This window comes from Erinaceus europaeus, chromosome 23 (genome assembly GCF_950295315.1).
Source record: "Erinaceus europaeus chromosome 23, mEriEur2.1, whole genome shotgun sequence".
Taxonomy (NCBI): Eukaryota; Metazoa; Chordata; class Mammalia; order Eulipotyphla; family Erinaceidae; genus Erinaceus; species Erinaceus europaeus.
In genome coordinates, this window is record NC_080184.1 from 15,287,574 (window position 1) to 15,308,482 (window position 20,909).

The following is a 20,909-nucleotide window of genomic DNA, read 5'->3' on the forward strand; positions in this document are numbered from 1 at the left end:
GCAGGAGACGCCAGCGGCCGGAGGAGGACTGGGAGCCCCAGGACGGCACCTTCTGCTGAGGCCCCGCACCCCTGCTCCCCAGCATGGCGCCGGTTCCCAGATGATGGTTGACCGGCGTGAGGGAGAACTTTCTGGAAGCACATGGCCGCCCGTGAGGGTCCCCCACTCAGAGCAGAGGACCTGGGGCCAGGACCCCGTCTGTCCCCGACATCTCAGGGACACGCACGTCCTCCCTGGACAGCAGGTGCGCCCTTTTCTAGCCCAGCACCCGCCCGCCATGCTCTGTCCTGCTGGCCCCACACAGGCACTCACGTTCCCGTGACCGGGTGCCACTGCGTGTGTCCCCTCCAGGCTGACATTTCCAGAGTTAGAGGCGGCTCAACACCAAGCGCCCACAGAGCCCTGGGGTGCTAGGTACCAGAGGGGGCTCCGGTGTGCGGTCTGTCTGTCTGTCTGTCCGAATGGAAAGTAAAGGCCAGTGTGGGAGACAGCACAGTGGATACACAGTCTCCGGCCTGAGACTCAAGGTCCTGGGTTCAGTCCCCAACACCACCACTAGTCAGTTCAGCAGGGCTCTGGAGGGAATAGGGGGAGGGAGTGTAGCTGACTGAGCTCCTGTCCCTCCCAGAAGTGAGAATCCTAATTGGCTAAGCCCCACCACTGGGAGGTGAGAATTCCAGTGACTAGGCCCCCATTCCCTCTGGGAGGTGAGAGTCCTGGATGGCTGAGCCCCATTCCCTCTGGGAGGTGAGAGTCCTGGATGACTGAGCCTCATTCCCTCTGGGAGGTGAGAGTCCTGGATGACTGATCCCCATTCCCCCAGGAGGTGAGAGTTCTGGATGACTGAGCCCCATTCCCCCAGGAGGTGAGAGTTCTGCATGACTGAGCCCCATTCCCTCTGGGAGGTGAGAGTCCTGGATGACTGATCCCCATTCCCCCAGGAGGTGAGAGTTCTGGATGGCTGAGCCCCATTCCCCCAGGAGGTGAGAGTTCTGCATGACTGAGCCCCATTCCCTCTGGGAGGTGAGAGTCCTGGATGGCTGAGCCCCATTCCCCCAGGAGGTGAGAGTCCCGATTCGCTGAGCCCCATTCCCTCTGGGAGGTGAGAGTCCTGGATGGCTGAGCCCCCTTCCCCAGGAGGTGAGAGTCCTGGATGACTGAGCCCCATTCCCTCTGGGAGGTGAGAGTTCTGGATGGCTGAGCCCCCTTCCCCAGGAGGTGAGAGTCCTGGATGACTGATCCCCATTCCCCCAGGAGGTGAGAGTTCTGGATGGCTGAGCCCCATTCCCCCAGGAGGTGAGAGTTCTGCATGACTGAGCCCCATTCCCCCAGGAGGTGAGAGTCCCGATTCGCTGAGCCCCATTCCCTCTGGGAGGTGAGAGTCCTGGATGGCTGAGCCCCCTTCCCCAGGAGGTGAGAGTCCTGGATGACTGAGCCCCATTCCCTCTGGGAGGTGAGAGTTCTGGATGGCTGAGCCCCCTTCCCCAGGAGGTGAGAGTTCTGGATGACTGAGCCTCATTCCCTCTGGGAAGTGAGAGTCCTGGATGGCTGAGCCCCATTCCCCCAGGAGGTGAGATTCCTGATTGGCTGAGCCCCATTCCCCCAGGAGGTGAGAGTCCTGGATGGCTGAGCCCCATTCCCCCAGGAGGTGAGAGTCCTGGATGGCTGAGCCCCATTCCCCCAGGAGGTGAGAGTTCTGGATGACTGAGCCCCATTCCCTCTGGGAGGTGAGAGTCCTGGATGGCTGAGCCCCATTCCCCCAGGAGGTGAGAGTCCCGATTAGCTGAGCCCCATTCCCCCAGGAGGTGAGAGTCCTGGTTGGCTGAGCCCCCTTCCCCAGGAGGTGAGAGTTCTGGATGACTGAGCCCCATTCCCCCAGGAGGTGAGAGTCCTGGATGACTGAGCCCCATTCCCCCAGGAGGTGAGAGTCCTGGATGACTGAGCCCCATTCCCCCAGGAGGTGAGAGTCCTGCATGACTGAGCCCCATTCCCCCAGGAGGTGAGAGTCCTGCATGACTGAGCCCCATTCCCCCAGGAGGTGAGAGTCCTGGATGACTGAGCCCCATTCCCCAGGAGGTGAGAGTCCTGGATGACTGAGCCCCATTCCCCCAGGAGATGAGAGTCCTGGTTGGCTGAGCCCCCTTACCCAGGAGGTGAGAGTCCTGGATGACTGAGCCCCATTCCCTCTGGGAGGTGAGAGTCCTGGATGACTGAGCCCCATTCCCCCAGGAGGTGAGAGTCCTGGATGACTGAGCCCCCTTCCCCAGGAGGTGAGAGTCCTGGATGACTGAGCCCCATTCCCCCAGGAGGTGAGAGTCCTGGTTGGCTGAGCCCCCTTCCCCAGGAGGTGAGAGTTCTGGATGACTGAGCCCCATTCCCTCTGGGAGGTGAGAGTCCTGGATGACTGAGCCCCATTCCCTCTGGGAGGTGAGAGTCCTGGATGGCTGAGCCCCATTCCCCCAGGAGGTGAGAGTCCTGGATGACTGAGCCCCATTCCCCAGGAGGTGAGAGTCCTGGATGACTGAGCCCCCTTCCCCAGGAGGTGAGAGTCCAGGATGACTGAGCCCCATTCCCCCAGGAGGTGAGAGTCCTGGTTGGCTGAGCCCCATTCCCCCAGGAGGTGAGAGTCCTGGATGACTGAGCCCCCTTCCCCAGGAGGTGAGAGTCTCTGAGATCAGCCATGGGGCTGGTTCTGTTCCCATGAGGCTGGATCTGCACCCAGCACTGCCCTCCCTGGCCTGAGTCTCTGCTGGGCACAGGCTGAGACGGAGAGGTTTGGCCCCTAGTACCCAGGCCCGAGCCGGCTGCACCATGGACCACCTCCATCAGTGAAGGGTCAGGCTCCTCCCACTCACTGACTTCCTTCTGAGTCACTAAAGCATCTTCTGGCTGGAGGCGCCATGCAGCTTTTGGGGGCTCTGGCCTCTTCCCACCAAGACTCTGCCTCTGCACCCCCCAGGACCCACGTCCTAAGCCCCTCTCCCCACTGGACACCCTGGACTTCTCAGACATTTTAATAAAAGTTTTTTCAAAAAACATCTGAGCTTCTCCGGTGCCTCCTGGCCTCCATTTTGCCCCAGGGAACTGGCAGGATGGGCTTCCTGGAGGCAGTGGCTAGCCATTGTACTAGCATTTCTGCAGAGGGAAGAGCGGGGTGGGAAGGAGCACGCAGGGATGATGTGTGGGAGCTGAGGGTGGGGGAGGCCACCCAGCCTGCAGGGCCACAGGAGGCAGAGGGCCTGGGTTCTGAACCCACAGCTGCTATGAGCAGTCGTGGGGCACGAAAATTGGGAGGCACCTTTCCATCCAGATAGGAAGGGGGGAGACATCACAGGGGTCTGCACAAAACTCTCTTGCTCGAGGCTCCAAGGTCCCAGGATCAGTCCCCAACACCACCATCAGCCAGAGCTCAGCAGCCTCTGAATAAAAAATAAGGGGGGGGGGTCGGGCAGTAGTGCAGCGGGTAAAGTGCACATGGTGCAAAGCGCAAGGACTGGAAGAAGGATCCCAGTTCCAGCCCCCGGCTCCCCACCTGCAGGGGAGTCGCTTCAGGGGTGGTGAAGCAGGTCTGCAGGTGTCTGTCTTTCTCTCCCCCTCTCTGTCTTCCCCTCCTCTCTCCATTTCTCTCTGTTCTGTCCAACAACAACAACAACAGTAATAACAACAACCAGGGTAACAAGGGCAACAAAGTGGGAAAAAATGGCCTCCAGGAGCAGTGGATTCGTAGTGCAGGCACCGAGCCCAGCAATAACCCTGGAGACAAATAAATAAATAAATAAATAAGGGCGGAGGGTAGACAGCATAATGGCTATGCAAACAGATTCTCATGCCTGAGGCTCCAAAGTCCCAGGTTCAATCCCCCACACCACCATAAGCCAGAGCTTATAACAGTGCTCTGGTTAAATAAACAGGCAGTCAGGCGGTAGCGCAGCGGCCGAAGCGCAAGGACCGACCTAAGGATCCCGGTTCGAGCCCCCGGCTCCCCACCTGCAGGGGAGTCGCTTCCCAGGCGGTGAAGTAGGTCTGCAGGTGTCTGTCTTTCTCTCCCCCTCTCTGTCTTCCCCTCCTCTCTCCATTTCTCTCTGTCCTATCCAACATCGACGACATCAATAACAACAACAATAACTACAACAACAAAGCAACAAGGGCAACAAAAGGGAATTAAAAAAAAAACTTAAAAAAATGCTGCCAGGAGTAGTGGATTTGTAGTGCGGGCACTGAGTCCCAGCAGTAACCCTGGAGGTAAAAATAAAAATAAATCAACAGGGCAACAAAAGGGAATAAATAAATATTTAAATATTTAAATAATAATAATAATAATAATAACTACTGTTGTTGTTATTCTGCAAAAGCCTCTCTTGCCTGAGGAGAGCTCCAGGGATGGCAGAGCGCGGGCCGCGGGGTCTCTACTCCCCGCCTCTCCAGGGCTCAAACAAAGACAAGAAGGCAGAGCTTGATTGCTAAGTGTTTTATTGCCCTCCAGGAGGGCGCAGGTGGCGTGCGCGTGCGTGTGCGCGTGTGTGTGCGTGTGCGCGTGTGTGTGCGCGCGCGTGTGTGCGTGTGCGCGTGTGTGCGCGCGCGTGTGTGCGTGTGCGCGTGCGTTGCAGTGTGTGTGCGTGTGCGCATGCGTGTGCATGTGCGCGTGTGTGCACGTGCGTGTGTGGGCATGTGTGCGCATGCGTGTGTGAGCGTGTGAGCATGTGTGTGTCCGTGCGTGTGCGTGTGTGCGCATGCGTGTGTGAGCGTGTGCATGTGTGTGCGCGTGTGCACGTGTGCGTGTGTGTGTGTGTGTGTGTGCGCGTGCGTGCGTGTGTTGTCCCCCAGGTGGCTGTGAACACCCAGGTGGCAACTGGGTGATCTGGGCCCCACCTCTGAGGCCGACCCTTGGCCCCCACATCGGAGCAGGGGCGGGGGCACAGAGAGGCCTGGGGGTCCTTCTTAGAGCCAGGTGGGGGGCCGATCCTGTCATGAGATGAGGGGCAGCCAGCAGAGGTGGGTGAGACCGGCTCTGTCTCCATGGAGGGGGTCGGCTGGGATGGACCGGCCTGCTGGGACCCCGAGCCCCCACAGCCGCAGGGGGGGCTGCACCAAGGGTGAGAGGGCAGGGGACACTGCCGGGGAGGGGAATCCAGGTGAAGGGACCCGGGGCGGGGCGTACCTGCTGTTGGGCGCCCTGGGACAGTGGGGGCAGCTCAGCAGGAACGGGGGTCTGGGAGAGCTGGCTGGGGCGCCCTGTCTTGGGGGCTCTGACAATGAGCCGCGGTCTACACGCGCAGTGGGACCCAGGCCTGGGGGTCCCTTGAGCCCCCCGCCCAGCCGCCGCCCCCCGCCCAGCCCCAGCCCCAGCCGCCCGGCGCGGGATCCCGGCCCCCGGGGCCCCGGTAGCAGTAGACGCCAGGCAGCGGGCGCGCGGGATCCGGGAAGCCCAGGGAGCGCACCCCGGGCCGGGGGCCCCCGCAGCGCGCCCGCGGGGTGACGATGGGGTACCGGGCACTGCCGTCCGCCAGCCACCCGGCCGCACAGTGGTCCAGCAGCTGCAGCCGCCAGGCCGAGAACAGCTGCCCCACCTTGGCCACCGCCGCGCCCCGCGCCGCGCACGCCCGCAGCGCCCCCGCCCAGGCCAGCGGCCGCAGCGGCTTCAGAAAGAACACACGGCCTGCGGAGGGTGGGGGACAGGACGGGTCAGTGGTCAGCAAGGACAGTGGGAAACGGGGAGGTTTCTCGTGCAACCTCACAAGAAACCCCAGACCCTGGAGCCGGGGAGCCCCAGCCCCTGGAGCCGGGGAGCCCCAGCCCCTGGATACGGGGAGCCCCAGCCCCTGGACACGGGGAGGCCCAGCCCCTGGACACGGGGAGGCCCAGCCCCTGGACACGGGGAGGCCCAGCCCCTGGACACGGGGAGGCCCAGTCCCTGGACACGGGGAGGCCCAGACCCTGGACACGGGGAGGCCCAGTCCCTGGACACGGGGAGGCCCAGACCCTGGACACGGGGAGGCCCAGCCCCTGGATATGGGGAGCCCCAGCCCCTGGATATGGGGAGCCCCAGCCCCTGGACACGGGGAGCCCCAGCCCCTGGATACGGGGAGCCCCAGACCCTGGACACGGGGAGGCCCAGACCCTGGACACGGGGAGGCCCAGACCCTGGACACGGGGAGGCCCAGCCCCTGGACACGGGGAGGCCCAGCCCCTGGACACGGGGAGGCCCAGACCCTGGACACGGGGAGGCCCAGCCCCTGGATATGGGGAGCCCCAGCCCCTGGACACGGGGAGCCCCAGCCCCTGGACACGGGGAGGCCCAGTCCCTGGACACAGGGAGGCCCAGACCCTGGACACGGGGAGGCCCAGCCCCTGGATATGGGGAGCCCCAGCCCCTGGACACGGGGAGCCCCAGCCCCTGGACACGGGGAGCCCCAGCCCCTGGATATGGGGAGCCCCAGACCCTGGACACGGGGAGGCCCAGACCCTGGACACGGGGAGGCCCAGCCCCTGGACACGGGGAGGCCCAGCCCCTGGACACAGGGAAGCCCAGACCTTGGACACGGGGAGGCCCAGCCCCTGGATATGGGGAGCCCCAGCCCCTGGATATGGGGAGCCCCAGCCCCTGGACACGGGGAGCCCCAGCCCCTGGACACGGAGAGCCCCAGTCCCTGGATATGGGGAGCCCCAGACCCTGGACACGGGGAGGCCCAGCCCCTGGACACGGGGAGGCCCAGCCCCTGGACACGGGGAGGCCCAGACCCTGGACACGGGGAGGCCCAGCCCCTGGACACGGGGAAGCCCAGACCTTGGACACGGGGAGGCCCAGCCCCTGGATATGGGGAGCCCCAGCCCCTGGATATGGGGAGCCCCAGCCCCTGGATATGGGGAGCCCCAGCCCCTGGACACGGGGAGCCCCAGCCCCTGGACACGGAGAGCCCCAGTCCCTGGATATGGGGAGCCCCAGATCCTGGACACGGGGAGGCCCAGCCCCTGGACACGGGGAGGCCCAGACCCTGGACACGGGGAGGCCCAGCCCCTGGACACGGGGAGGCCCAGCCCCTGGACACGGGGAGGCCCAGCCCCTGGATATGGGGAGCCCCAGCCCCTGGATATGGGGAGCCCCAGCACCTGGACACGGGGAGCCCCAGCCCCTGGACACGGGGAGCCCCAGCCCCTGGACACGGGGAGGCCCAGACCCTGGACACGGGGAGGCCCAGACCCTGGACACGGGGAGGCCCAGACCCTGGACACGGGGAGGCCCAGACCCTGGACACGGGGAGGCCCAGCCCCTGGATATGGGGAGCCCCAGCCCCTGGACACGGAGAGCCCCAGTCCCTGGATATGGGGAGGCCCAGACCCTGGACACGGGGAGGCCCAGCCCCTGGACACGGGGAGGCCCAGCCCCTGGACACGGGGAGGCCCAGCCCCTGGATATGGGGAGGCCCAGCCCCTGGATACGGGGAGCCCCAGCCCCTGGACACGGGGAGCCCCAGCCCCTGGACACGGGGAGGCCCAGCCCCTGGACACGGGGAAGCCCAGACCTTGGACACGGGGAGGCCCAGCCCCTGGATATGGGGAGCCCCAGCCCCTGGATATGGGGAGCCCCAGCCCCTGGACACGGGGAGCCCCAGCCCCTGGACACGGAGAGCCCCAGTCCCTGGATATGGGGAGCCCCAGACGCTGGACACGGGGAGGCCCAGCCCCTGGACACGGGGAGGCCCAGCCCCTGGACACGGGGAGGCCCAGACCCTGGACACGGGGAGGCCCAGCCCCTGGACACGGGGAGGCCCAGCCCCTGGACACGGGGAGGCCCAGCCCCTGGATATGGGGAGCCCCAGCCCCTGGATAAGGGGAGCCCCAGCCCCTGGACACGGGGAGCCCCAGCCCCTGGACACGGGGAGCCCCAGCCCCTGGACACGGGGAGCCCCAGCCCCTGGATATGGGGAGCCCCAGACCCTGGACACGGGGGAGCCCCAGCCCCTGGACACGGGGAGGCCCAGACCCTGGACACGGGGAGGCCCAGCCCCTGGACACGGGGAGCCCCAGCCCCTGGATATGGGGAGCCCCAGCCCCTGGACACAGGGAGCCCCAGCCCCTGGATATGGGGAGCCCCAGCCCCTGGATACGGAGAGCCCCAGTCCCTGGATATGGGGAGCCCCAGACCCTGGACACGGGGAGCCCCAGCCCCTGGACACGGGGAGGCCCAGACCCTGGACACGGGGAGGCCCAGACCCTGGACACGGGGAGGCCCAGACCCTGGACACGGGGAGCCCCAGCCCCTGGACCGGGGGAGCCCCAGCCCCTGGACACGGGGAGCCCCAGCCCCTGGATATGGGGAGCCCCAGCCCCTGGACATGGGGAGCCCCAGCCCCTGGACACGGGGAGCCCCAGCCCCTGGATATGGGGAGCCCCAGCCCCTGGACACGGGGAGCCCCAGCCCCTTGACACGGGGAGCCCCAGCCCCTGGAGCTGGGGAGCCCCAGCCCCTGGACACGGGGAGCCCCAGCCCCCGGACACGGGGAGCCCCAGCCCCCGGACACGGGGAGCCCCTGCCCCCGGACACGGGGAGCCCCAGCCCCTGGACACGGGGAACCCCAGCCCCTGGACACGGGGAGCCCCAGCCCCTGGACACTAGGGAGCCCCAGCCCCTGGACACGGGAGCCCCAGCCCCTGGACACGGGGAGCCCCAGCCCCCTGACTGGGCAGGGCAGATTGCTAGGTCCTGGAGGCCGAGGTGGAGGGCCAGTGGGTGGGGCGCCCCTGGCGGGCTGTGGTGGGCACGCACCGGGCAGGCTGGAGGTGAAGCAGAAGGCGTCGTAGCGCTCGCCGTCGTGCCGCAGCCCGTAGGAGCGCACGCCCATGCCCGCGCCGGAGCCCCCGCACGGCCCCCTCGGCAGCCCCACGGGGTAGCGCACTGAGCCATCCCGCAGCCAGCCAGCCGCGCACCAGTCCAGCCCGTCCTGCCAGGCCGCCTGCAGCTGCTCGGCCGAAGCCAGCACCGCGTCCTGCTCCGCGCACGCCCGCCGAGCCTCCGCCAGGGTCAGCCGGTAGCGCCCGCCGCGAGGCCGGTAGGGGAACACCACGCCTGGAGGGGACAGGGGTCAGGGGACACCAAGCCTGGAGGGGACGGGCAACAGGCCCAGGGTCAGCTGGTAGTTCCTGCCTTGGGTCGGAAGGGGACACCATGCCTGGAGGCGACGGGGGACAGGGTGCTGGGGACACCATGCCTGTGCCGGGGGACACAGGAAGATATGTGTGCGGGGGTGGCAGTCCTTGTGAGAGGAGCCTGGCCTTGTTGGGGGAACCGTGCCTGGCGTGGGGTGGACCAGATCTGGGAGTAGGTGTGTGGGAGACCCCCTCTCAGGCCCAGGTGACCATCCCCCCAGGACCCCCCTACCCAGGTGATCCCCACCTTCCAGGCTCAGGTGACCATCCCCCCAGGACCTCCTACCCTGATGACCCCCACCTTCCAGGCTCAGGTGACCATCCCCCCAGGACCTCCTACCCTGATGACCCCCACCTTCCAAGCTCAGGTGACCATCCCCCCAGGACCCCCCACCCAGGTGATCCCCACCTTCCAGGCTCAGGTGACCATCCCCCCAGGACCTCCTACCCTGATGACCCCCACCTTCCAGGCTCAGGTGACCATCCCCCCAGGACCCCCCACCCAGGTGATCCCCACCTTCCAGGCCCAGGTGACCGTCCCCCCAGGACCCCCTGCCCAGGTGACCCCCACTCCCAGCCTCAGGCACCCACCTTCCAGCTCCAGCATGACGGTGCCCGTGTCATCGTCCAGCTCGGCCGTCACCTGGCACTCGTAGCGGCCCAGGTCTCCCAGTGTCACGTTGTGCAGCACGAGGGAGGCGTCCCCAGGGCCCGCGGCCCGCAGCCAGGCCCGGCCTCGGTAGGGCCCGAAGGCGCGCTGCTCAGAACCCAGCGCCACCAGCACGGCCGCGAAGGCCAGGGGCTCCAGCAGCTTGGCCCACTTGAGGCGCACACCAGGGCCGGGGCCAGGGGGTGCGGGGGTGCCGGCCGCCGAGTGGAAGTGGCAGGGCAGTACGATGGTGCCTCCGCGGTGGCTGACCACCTGGCCCGGTGCCGTCTGCACCACCACAGAGCCCGACTCGCCCTCTGTGGGGTTGGGGGAGGGGGTCAGTGGGGGAGTCCCGGGGTGGTTCTAGAGCTGTGTCAGGAGGCTGTAGTGGGTCTGGGGGCCTGGGAGGAGGAGGGACCTGGGGCAATGTCAGGGGCTCTAGTGGGTCTGGGGGTCCTGGAGGAGGAGGGACCTGGGGCAATGTCAGGGGCTCTAGTGGGTCTGGGGGCCTGGGAGGGGGTGAGGGACCTGGGGCAATGTCAGGTGGCTCTAGTGGGTCTGGGGGTCCTGGGGGAGGAGGGACCTGGGGCAATGTCAGGGGGCTCTAGTGGGTCTGGGGGCCTGGGAGGAGGAGGGACCTTGGGCAATGTCAGGGGCTCTAGTGGGTCTGGGGGTCCTGGAGGAGGAGGGACCTGGGGCAATGTCAGGGGCTCTAGTGGGTCTGGGGGCCTGGGAGGGGGTGAGGGACCTGGGGCAATGTCAGGTGGCTCTAGTGGGTCTGGGGGTCCTGGGGGAGGAGGGACCTGGGGCAATGTCAGGGGGCTCTAGTGGGTCTGGGGGCCTGGGAGGAGGAGGGACCTGGGGCAATGTCAGGTGGCTCTAGTAGGTCTGGGGGTCCTGGGGGAGGAGGGACCTGGGGCAATGTCAGGGGGCTCTAGTGGGTCTGGGGGCCTGGGAGGGGGTGAGGGACCTGGGGCAATGTCAGGGGGCTCTAGTGGGTCTGGGGGTCCTGGGGGAGGAGGGACCTGGGGCAATGTCAGGGACTCTAGTGGGTCTGGGGGCCTGGGAGCAGGAGGGACCTGGGGTAATGTCAGGGGGCTCTAGTGGGTCTGGGGGTCCTGGGGGAGGAGGGACCTGGGGCAATGTCAGGGGCTCTAGTGGGTCTAGGGGCCTGGGAGGGGGTGAGGGACCTGGGGCAATGTCAGGGGGCTCTAGTGGGTCTGGGGGTCCTGGGGGAGGAGGGACCTGGGGCAATGTCAGGGGCTCTAGTGGGTCTGGGGGTCCTGGGGGAGGAGGGACCTGGGACAATTTCAGGGGCTCTAGTGGGTCTGGGGGCCTGGGAGGGGGTGAGGGACCTGGGGCAATGTCAGGGGGCTCTAGTGGGTCTGGGGGCCTGGGAGGAGGAGCGACCTGGGGCAATGTCAGGGGGCTCTAGTGGGTCTGGGGGCCTGGGAGGAGGAGGGACCTGGGGCAATGTCAGGGGGCTCTAGTGGGCCTGGGGGTCCTGGGGGAGGAGGGACCTGGGGCAATGTCAGGGGGCTCTAGTGGGTCTGGGGGTCCTGGGGGAGGAGGGACCTGGGGCAATGTCAGGGACTCTAGTGGGTCTGGGGGCCTGGGAGCAGGAGGGACCTGGGGCAATGTCAGGGGCTCTAGTGGGTCTGGGGGCCTGGGAGGGGGTGAGGGACCTGGGGCAATGTCAGGGGGCTCTAGTGGGTCTGGGGGCCTGGGAGGAGGAGGGACCTGGGGCAATGTCAGGGGGCTCTAGTGGGTCTGGGGGTCCTGGGAGGGGGTGAGGGACTTGGGGCAATGTCAGGGGCTCTAGTGGGTCTGGGGGTCCTAGGAGGGGGTGAGGGACTTGGGGCAATGTGGAGGGATGTAGGAGAGTGAGCCAGGAGGGGTCAGGAGATCTGTAGATGAGTCAGGGGGGTTAGGAGCAGACCCTGGGGTGGGATCAGGGGCATCGCATCGGGCAGGTCTGGTGGCTGGGTCCGGGGCTGGGTTACGGGGGTCTGGAGTGGGACCTGTGAAGGGTCAGCGCGTTTGGGGCTGGCTCTGGGGAGTGTGGGAGGGACCCAGGTGAGGTCTTGGGGCAGAATCTGGGGGGTCCTGGGCAGAACTCAGGAAGGCGCAGGGTGGGGATGTCCTGGGAATCTGGGGAGAGGCCTCCGAAGGAGGTGGGGGTGGAGGAGGTGGGAGATATGAGGAAGGGGTCTGGGGGTCTCATGGCGGATGCCATGGAGGGGGGTAGAGCTGGCACAGGGGTCACCTGACGACCCCGGAGGCAGCCCCCTCATGGCAGCCCCCCACCCTCGGGACCCCACTCACCAAGCACGTGCACCACTTTCTTGTGGCTGCGCTGGGTCCCCCCAGGAGCAGCAGTGAGCAGCAGGATGCTGCAGGTGGCCCAGAGCCTCAGGGGCCCAGGAACCCCAGATGTCCATGTGTGAACCTGGGGACACTGGGGTCAGCTCCCAGCTGCTGGACACCCAGGATCACACCCCAAACCTCTAGTATCACACTCTCTCCTCAGCCCCCCAGTTTGCCCCTCCCTCAACCTGGATCCTCACTGGAGAATCAAGACCTCCCCTCCCCCACAAGGACCCCGTCTCCCCCATCCTCTCAGCACCCCCAGGCCCTCTCCAGCTGGACCCCAGGGCTCCTCTCCCCCAGGTCCTCTCCCCCCAAGGGCCCAGAGCCCCAGCACACCCAGTCCCAGAGCCCCCGGACGCCAGCACCTCCAGGCCAAGAACCCCCTGGGACCCCAACCCCAAGGCTCCAGCACCCCCAGGCCAAAGCCCCCACACCCCAGGGCCCCAGCACCCCAGGCTCAGAGCCCCCCACACCCCAGGGCCCCAGCACCTCAGGCCAGAGCCCCTCACACCCCAGGGCCCCAGCACCCCCAGGCTCAGAGCCCCCCACACCCCAGGGCCCCAGCACCCCCAGGCTCAGAGCCCCCCAACCCCAGGGCCCCAGCACCCCCAGGCCAGAGCCCCCCAACCCCAGGGCCCCAGCACCCCCAGGCTCAGAGCCCCCCACACCCCAGGGCCCCAGCACCCCCAGGCCAGAGCCCCCCACACCCCAGGGCCCCAGCACCCCCAGGCTCAGAGCCCCCCACACCCCAGGGCCCCAGCACCCCCAGGCCAGAGCCCCCCAACCCCAGGGCCCCAGCACCCCCAGGCTCAGAGCCCCCCAACCCCAGGGCCCCAGCACCCCCAGGCTCAGAGCCCCCCAACCCCAGGGCCCCAGCACCCCCAGGCTCAGAGCCCCCCAACCCCAGGGCCCCAGCACCCCCAGGCCAGAGCCCCCCAACCCCAGGGCCCCAGCACCCCCAGGCTCAGAGCCCCCCACACCCCAGGGCCCCAGCACCCCCAGGCTCAGAGCCCCCCAACCCCAGGGCCCCAGCACCCCCAGGCTCAGAGCCCCCCAACCCCAGGGCCCCAGCACCCCCAGGCTCAGAGCCCCCCAACCCCAGGGCCCCAGCACCCCCAGGCTCAGAGCCTTGCCCCGCTCCAGCAGCCGGCTGGGGAGGTGGAGCTCGCTTTGGCAAGGTTATCTGGGCCGTAAGCACTGCAGCAAAGGGGGGCAGGGACAGAGAGATGGAGAAGACAGAGACGGGGAGACAGGGAGGTGGAGAGATAAAGAAGAGATGGAGAAAGGAGAGGCAGGCCGGGACGCTGCTCACCATGCTGCCCACCATGCTGCCCTCAGAGGTTCTCTCCCAGGCGCAATCCCAGAGTCTTGCCTGGAGGGGGAGGGGGGCGTTAAAGGGGCCACATCTGGAGGCTGGATGGGGTGGGGGGTGTGGAGCCCTCCGACCCCACGAACCTTGGCAAGATGGGGGCACCTAGAGGTGTTGACACTCCCAATGTGACTCTGGGTGCAGGGAGGGTTGCCAGCCAGCACCCACTCCAGGGAGGCAGCCCCCTCACTGTGGGGTAGAGGTGTCCTCCGGCCCCTCCCCAAAGGAGCAGGGGCCCCTAGCCTCAGTCTCCCCAAACCTGAGCCCCCTGGCAGCAGGAGGAGGGGGCTCCCTAGCAGGAAGTGGGAGGAGCCCGCACCCTGCCTGGGGGCACTGGACCCCTCCTTCATGTGTGGAGCTTCTCCTGTGCAGGCAGGGATTGCCATGTGGTGCCAGGGCTCCGGCCTGCTTCTCCTGGCCTCGAATAGCCATCACTTCACCCATCCTTCTATCCACCCACCCACTGTATGTGTTGAAAGTTCAGAAGCAGGGCCGGGGAGACAGCACAGGGGTACAGCAAACAGATTCTCCTGCCTGAGGCTTGAGGTCCCAGATTCAATCCCCAGCAACACTTGTCTGCCTAGAGCACAGGGCTCTTTAAAATAATAAAGTTCAGAAGCACTTGACATTTTTATAAACTTAATTTATTTTTAATAAAGACAAAGAGGCAGAGTGACCACAGCCCTGAAGTGTCCTCAGCGCCGGTCACACACGCACAGCAGCGCAGCAGATCAGCCAGGAGAGCAGTTCCGCTTCGTGGGGGGGGGTGGGGGGCCTTGAACCTGGGACCCAGCCCAGAGGTGAAGGCCTCGGTGTGACCTCTGCGCTGTCTCACCTGACCCCCCCAGCCCCGAGGGGACTTGATTCCTTGTTGTTGGGGAGGCAGAGGAGAGAGGCCACAGCCCGCTCCCGTGTGAGAAGCTCCCCACTTGGTGCTGAGGCTCGAACCCGGGTCCTTCCCATGGCAGCTGTGCTCCTCCCCTCAGTGAAACTGTCCTCCAGGTTCACACACTGCCCAGGGTCAGGATCTGTGTCCCATGGGGGGAGGGCGAGGGTTCAGGCCTCCTCCTCACTCTGCACCCAGAGTGTGGGGGTGACACTGGCCCGGGGGTCCCAGGACAGGACAGAGACCCCCAAGAGGGGCCTGCAGCCTGGGAACACCCATCTCTGGAAACAAACATGTGGGGGAGCTCAGGGGTGGGGGCTCTCAGGAATACTTCTCCTGGGGGGTCAGGGTGGGGGTCTCTCCGGGCTGCTTCCCCTGGGGTCATGGTGGGGGTCTCTCCGGGCTGCTTCCCCTGGGGTCAGGGTGGGGGTCTCTCTGGGCTGCTGCTCCTGGGGTCAGGGCTGGGGGGGTCTCTCGGGGCTGCTTCTCCTGGGGTCAGGGCTGGGGGGTCTCTCAGGGCTGCTTCTCCTGGGGTCAGGGCTGGGGGTCTCTCTGGGCTGCTTCCCCTGGGGTCAGGGTGGGGGTCTCTCTGGGCTGCTTCTCCTGGGGGATCAGGGTGGGAGTCTCTCTGGGCTGCTTCCCCTGGGGTCAGGGCTGGGGGTCTCTCCAGGCTGCTGCTCCTGGGCTCAGGGCTGGGGGGGTCTCTCTGGGCTGCTGCTCCTGGGGTCAGGGTGGGGGTCTCTCTGGGCTGCTTCCCCTGGGGTCAGGGTGGGGGTCTCTCTGGGCTGCTGCTCCTGGGGTCATGGTGGGGGTCTCTCTGGGCTGCTGCTCCTGGGGTCATGGTGGGGGTCTCTCCTGGCTGCTTCCCCTGGGGCCAGGGTGGGGGTCTCTCCAGGCTGCTGCTCCTGGGCTCAGGGCTGGGGGGTCTCTCCGGGCTGCTTCCCCTGGGGCCAGGGTGGGGGTCTCTCCGGGCTGCTGCTCCTGGGCTCAGGGCTGGGGGGTCTCTCCGGGCTGCTGCTCAGCGCGCCAGGAGTGAGGTCTCAGGACCGCTTCTGGTGGGGCCGGGGACGGGGCAGGAAGAAATGCGGCGCCCACAGGCAGCGCAGCGCCAGCAGGTGCGGGCCGAGCGCGTACAGCAGGTTGAGCAGCAGCACCGTAGCCCAGGTGTCCTCCGGCGCGCGGTAGGTGAACGGGGTGCGCAGGTGCAGGGAGGCCGCCAGGTGTGAGAACTGCGCCTGGGGGGGCTTTGTCTGTCTCCCCCTGGGCCGCGCCCGGGCGCCAGCACAGCCACTGGGGCCCTGCAGACCTTTCTTCCCTAGCTCCCCCCATCACTCTCCGTACCCTTTCCCTGCCCCACCCCAGCCCTCCCCTCACTGGACCACTGGCGCCGCCCCAGTCACTGGCCCCGCCCCTCTAGCATCACCTGCCCCGCCCCAGTCACTGGCCCCGCCCCTCTAGCGTCACCTGCCCCGCCCCAGTCACTGGCCCCGCCCCTCTAGCGTCACCTGCCCCGCCCCCGCCCCTCCACTTACCCCGCCCACTCATAGCCCCGCCTGGCTGTCACCGGCTCCGCCCCCCGCCTGCCCCGCCCCACTGTCACCGGCTCCGCCCCTCTAGTGTGACTGGCCCCGCCCTCGCCTCCATTCCCCTCCCCTCTCCCCCTCCTGTCCCCTGTGCTACTCTCCCAGCCCTGTGCCACTGCCCTGCTCGCTGTCTCCCTCACCTGGCCCACGGCCCCGGCACACAGCAGGGCCCCGTCGGGCAGCCAGGAGCAGCCAGGCACGGAGAGGCCGTAGGCGGCCAGGCACAAGAAGGGTAACACGTAGAACAGCTGCACCAGCATCTGGGGAGCACAGAGCTGCGGCCGCCCAGCACCCCCAGGGTGGGGCCCTCTCCCCCACGGGGCGCCTGGAGCCAGCAGGACCTGCAGCCCCCGGCTCACCTGCACCTTGGGGTAGGCCACGGGGTCCCGCAGGTACGGCTCGTACTGGTACACGTAGGTAAAGCAGGCGTCCGTGGGGCAGTCGAGAACCACCTGCGGGGGGGGGGGCTTAGGACTCAGACTCACTCACACACACGGGGGGGGGGGACAGGCCCTGGGATGCACAGGATCCTTGAGTTTGGTGCCTGAGCGTTTCACAGGGTGCGCCACCGCCGGGCTCCCCTCCCAGACCAATACTCTTTTATCTTTATCTTTATTATTATTATTATTAGATAGAAATAGTCGAATTGAGAGGAAGGGGAGATAGAAAGGGAGAGAGACAGACACCTGCAGCACTACTTCACCACTCCTGAAACTTCCCCCTGCAGGTGGGAAGCAGAGGCTTGAACCCAGGTCCTTGCACACTGTTACAGGTGCGCCACTACCCGGTCCCCCAAACCAATCTTTTTATTTATTTATTTTTACCAGAGCACTGATCAGCTCTGGTTTATGGTAGTACAGGGGATTGAACTTGAAACGTCGGAGCCTCAGGCATGAGAATCTCTTTGCAGACCATCATGCTCTCTAGCCCCACACCCCACCCCAGACCAATCTTTTAAAAAAGGAAAACACCGGGAGTCGGGCAGTAGCGCAGCGGGTAAAGCGCAGGTAGCACAAGGATCAACGTAAGGATCCCGGTTCGAGCCCCCAGTTCCCCACCTGCAGGGGAGTCGCGTCACAGGCGGTGAAGCAGGTCTGCAGGTGTCTGTCTTTCTCTCCCCCTCTCTGTCTTCCCCTCCTCTCTCCATTTCTCTCTGTCCCATCCAACAATGACGACATCAATAAATACAACAAAACAAGGGCAACGAAAGGAAAAATAAATAAATAATTAAAAAAAAAAAAAAAAAAAGGAAAACATCAATTTGAGACACCACAGCCTCCTCCAGGGTACTAGCTTGTGGAGCAAGGGCTAGAATCCGGGACCTCTACCCACTGGCCACCTCCAGGTCAGGCTCAGGCTTGATGGTGGTCGGGGCCTCAGGCAGGTCTTCGGAGGACTCACCAGCCCCCGGAAGAGGGCGAAGCCAGCAGCCAGCACCAACCAGACCACCAAGCCCAGGTCCATGGGGCGCCGAGGGAGACTTCTGCTCTGCTCAGCCAGCACCTGGGAGGGAGGACTCAGCGGCTGCAGGCCCCACCCTGCGGCTCACCTTGAGGGGGTCCAACCCCGGGGGTTCACCTTGGGGCCCCCACCCTGCGGCTCACCTTGAGGGGGTCCAACCTCGGGGGTGTGGGCTGTGTCCGCAGCAGCCGCAGGCCAGCCCAGCAGGGCAGCAGGAGGCAGGGCGCTGCCAGCAGCAGGGACGGGCGCAGCTCTGCACTGTACTTGCCTGCGGGCAGGGGAGGCTGGAGGGTGCCTGGGGGACCCTGCCTTCAGGGGCAGGGGAGGCTGGGGGGCGCCTGGGGGACCCCCACCCTCTCCACACCCCACACCGCCCGCCCCACTCACCCAGCACGTTCCCCACCAGGAAGACCAGGACGCTGGTGAGGAAGGAGCCGAGCCAGTACAGCCCAAGGCTGCGGTAGCTCCTCCTGGGGGTCAGCGGCCAGAGGTCAGCGGTCAGAGGGTCAGCAGGGTGCCCCTGGCCCCGCCCCCCGCGGTCACCTGCGGCGGATGGCGCCTGCCATGGCCAGGTAAAGCAGGTAGTGTGCGCAGCCGTCCCAGTAACAGATGCTCACTCCGTGTGCCGTGCGCAGGTACGGGTCACCCTGGTGGCGGGATCCGGGGTGGTGGTGGTGGGGGTGGGATCCCGGGTGGTTATGAGGGGCGGGACCGGGGTGGTCGGATCCCCTGTGGTGATGGGGGGGCGGGATCCTCGGTGGTCGGATCCCCAGTGGTTATGGGGGGGCGGGATGGGGTGGGGGGGTGTGGGATCCCCGGTGGTTATGGGGGGCGGAATCAGGGGTGGTCGGATCCCCGGTGGTTATGGGGGGGCAGGATCGGGGTGGTCGGGGGTGGGTGGGATCCCCGGTGGTTATGGGGGCAGGATCCGGGGTGGTGGGGGGGTGGGTGGAATCCCCGGTGGTTATGGGGGGTGGGATCCGGGGTGGTGGTGGTGGTGGCCGGATCCCCGGTGGTTATGGGGGGCGTGATCTGGGTGGTCGGGGGTGGGTGAGATCCCCGGTGGTTATGGGGGGTGGGATCGGGGTGGTCGGGGGTGGGTGCGATCCCCGGTGGTTATGGGGGGCGGGATCCGGGGTGGTGGGGGGGGTGGCCGGATCCCCGGTGGTTATGGGGGGCGGGATCGGGGTGGTGGGGGGTGTGTGTGGGATCCCCGGTGGTTATGGGGGGTGGGATCGGGGTGGTGGCCGGATCCCCGGTGGTTATGGGGGGCGGGATCCGGGGTGGTGGTACTTGGGGGAGGCGGGACCCGGTGTGGTCAGCGGTGGGGGTCGAGGTGGTCCTCGGGAGGGACCCCGGGTGGTCAGCAGGGAGGGGCAGTCAGTGTGTGTGGCTGGGGAGGACACGCAGGGGGCGCAGGCCGGGCCCCCACGCACCTCCCGCGTGTAGAAATCCATGAAGCCCCTCAGGTAGCCGTCCTCATGCAGCGCGATGAGGAGGTCCACCATGGAGGTGAAGGCCAGGACCGCGAAGACTGCGGGGACAGGGGAGGTCAGCGGAGGGCGCGGGCTCCCGATGGGCGTGGTCTATCGGGACCGCTCGTGGGCGGGACCAACCAGGCAAGGCGGAGTGGGCGGGGCCTAGTGTCGCAGGCGGGGCTGCCGCTGCGTGGGCGTGGCTCCCCGGCTGTGGGCGGGGCCTGCGGCTGCACCTCAAATGCCCTGACTCCAGGCAAGGGCTGGGCAGCACAGGTGAGCCGTCCGGTTTCATGGGAGGGAGGGGTGCTGTCTCTGCTCCCCGTCCCAGAGTGGGGGAGCATGACTCTCAGCTCGGCAAAGGAGCCCCCACTCACCTGCGTAGAGCGGGTCGTAGTAGACGTCCCCGCGCGACAGGCTGTACACAGCCAGCGAGAGCAGAGCCAGGACCAGCAGGCTCATCAGCGCCACCCCCAGGGGGCTGGGGGAGGACAGCAGTCAGGGGGGCCAGGCCGGGTGGGAGGAGGAAGATGGAGTCCCTCCCACATTCTCATTTCCACCTGCCACTCCTATCCATCCTTGCAGCCCATCTACACTGCCCCCTCCTCCAGGAAGCCCTCCATTTTCTCAGGTTTACTGCCCGTTGATGGCTGGGTCCCACACGGTCTGACTCCCGGGCCAGCCCGCCCCTGCCCCTGCCCCCCAAGCTCCGCACACTTCCAGCTCAGAGCGCCAGACTCCGCCCAGGTAAAGTCCAGCGGCCCCCCTTCTGCCTGATAAAGCAGGCCGGGCCGGGTCGGGGTGCACAGATAACAGGCCTGTGCTGTCCCGGGCGTGGCCCGCACCTGCCCCGGCTGCTCTCCCACAGCGTCCGGGACCCTCTGCCGAGGCCGCTCTGAGCCCTGGGGCCACACCCCCGCCTCCGGCCCCTCATACACGACACGGGCCGGCCGCACTGTGGGTGCCCCGGAGGCGGGCAGGAGTCGGTCCAGGGGCGCCCCCTTGCCCTGCCCCCCGGCTGCCAGGTGGAGGCTCATGGGAGAAAGCGAGGCACAGGGCGGGCCGGCCCTCAGCAGCAGGAGCCCTGGGCCTGAAGGCGGAGCCCCCACCCCCGGGTGACAAGGTGTTGTTACCACTGGTGCGACCTGGGGCCATACCGTAGGGAGCGGGCAAGCGGACCCCGGGGCGAACTCCCCCCCCACGTCCATGCCCAGCCCCAGGCCTCCCAGGGACCCCTCCCGCCGCCCCGCCCGCACGCACTGCGACAGCTGGGACACCAGGCTGAGCGCCAAACTCAGGGGCAGCGCACCGAGGGACAGTGCCGCCACCCTGCTGGCCAGCGGGGGGACGTCCATGGCGGGGTCCGGCTCCGCTCTGCTCTGCCGCTTGCTGCTGCCCGCCTGGCCCGGCCCCGAGCAAAGGGCAAAGGTTGCCGTGTACCCGCAAGGCGCGCTCCAGGTCCTGCCCCACCCCCGGCTGCCCTGGGGCTGTCCCCACACCCCTTGCAGGTCCCCCACGCCCTGTAGGTCCCGGGGACGCCCCCGCCCCCTTGTAAGTCCCCCACGCCCCGGGGATGCCCCCTCTGCCCTGCATGATGGTCGCAGCAAGGTGGGCGCAGCCTGCGTCCAGAAGCCCCACTTGTCCTGCGGCCAGGCCTGGCAGGGGGCACTGCACACCCGCTCCCGGAGGCCCTGGGGCCCGTTTCCGGTTGTGCCCCCCCCCCAGCGGGTAAGCCAGGCCTGGTGCGCAGCTCCATGGGCACCGCTGGGGAGCCATGCCCAGGGGTCACAGGGGTCAGTGTGGGGCTGGACCCTCCTCCCACTGGCCCCCTGGCTGTGTTGGGAACGACACCCCGACATCCGATATGCTTGTAAACCACTGTTAATTACAAACAAACAAAAAAAAGCTAACAAAAACAAAAAACACCAAACACCAAGAAACCAGTGGCCAGCCCGCCTCCCTTGCTGGACCT

The 20,909-nt window shown here is 66.9% G+C and overlaps 2 protein-coding genes and 2 long non-coding RNA genes across 7 annotated transcripts; 2 read left to right on the forward strand and 2 right to left on the reverse strand.

Moving 5' to 3' along the window:
- The first annotated feature begins 6 nt into the window (after positions 1-6).
- LOC132535664 (uncharacterized) lies at positions 7-1,402 on the forward strand. 2 transcript variants are annotated; one of them, XR_009547389.1, is made up of 3 exons: positions 7-983; positions 1,024-1,062; positions 1,103-1,182. It is a non-coding gene; the product is annotated as an uncharacterized LOC132535664 (long non-coding RNA). The 2 variants fall into 2 exon arrangements; XR_009547390.1 differs by lacking the exons at positions 7-983; positions 1,103-1,182 and adding exons at positions 1,219-1,296; positions 1,376-1,402 and having other exon boundaries at positions 999-1,062.
- A 132-nt stretch (positions 1,403-1,534) lies between these two features.
- LOC132535659 (uncharacterized) lies at positions 1,535-3,036 on the forward strand. Of its 2 annotated transcripts, none has more exons than XR_009547379.1 (3): positions 1,535-1,766; positions 2,428-2,466; positions 2,543-3,036. It is a non-coding gene; the product is annotated as an uncharacterized LOC132535659 (long non-coding RNA). The 2 variants fall into 2 exon arrangements; XR_009547378.1 differs by lacking the exons at positions 2,428-2,466; positions 2,543-3,036 and adding exons at positions 2,154-2,232; positions 2,271-2,349.
- A 1,913-nt stretch (positions 3,037-4,949) lies between these two features.
- On the reverse strand, positions 4,950-13,504 carry HAPLN4 (hyaluronan and proteoglycan link protein 4). Its single transcript, XM_016192641.2, has 5 exons — positions 13,476-13,504; positions 12,119-12,242; positions 9,736-10,110; positions 8,765-9,064; positions 4,950-5,656 (listed from the first exon to the last, which is right to left on the reverse strand). The coding sequence occupies exons 1-5, from the start codon at positions 13,488-13,490 to the stop codon at positions 5,265-5,267; spliced, it is 1,206 nt and encodes a 401-aa protein (XP_016048127.1). The 5' UTR covers positions 13,491-13,504; the 3' UTR covers positions 4,950-5,264.
- A 1,927-nt stretch (positions 13,505-15,431) lies between these two features.
- Positions 15,432-20,410, reverse strand: TM6SF2 (transmembrane 6 superfamily member 2). 2 transcript variants are annotated; one of them, XM_060181867.1, is made up of 10 exons: positions 20,198-20,410; positions 19,335-19,418; positions 18,899-19,013; positions 18,006-18,109; positions 17,850-17,932; positions 17,606-17,730; positions 17,403-17,504; positions 16,361-16,453; positions 16,142-16,261; positions 15,432-15,653 (listed from the first exon to the last, which is right to left on the reverse strand). In XM_060181867.1, exons 1-10 carry the CDS (start codon positions 20,290-20,292, stop codon positions 15,459-15,461), a joined length of 1,116 nt encoding a protein of 371 aa, XP_060037850.1. In that variant the 5' UTR covers positions 20,293-20,410; the 3' UTR covers positions 15,432-15,458. The 2 variants fall into 2 exon arrangements, with proteins under 2 accessions (XP_060037850.1, XP_007533246.1); XM_007533184.3 differs by having other exon boundaries at positions 18,899-18,996; positions 19,315-19,418.
- Between the last annotated feature and the right edge of the window lie 499 nt (positions 20,411-20,909).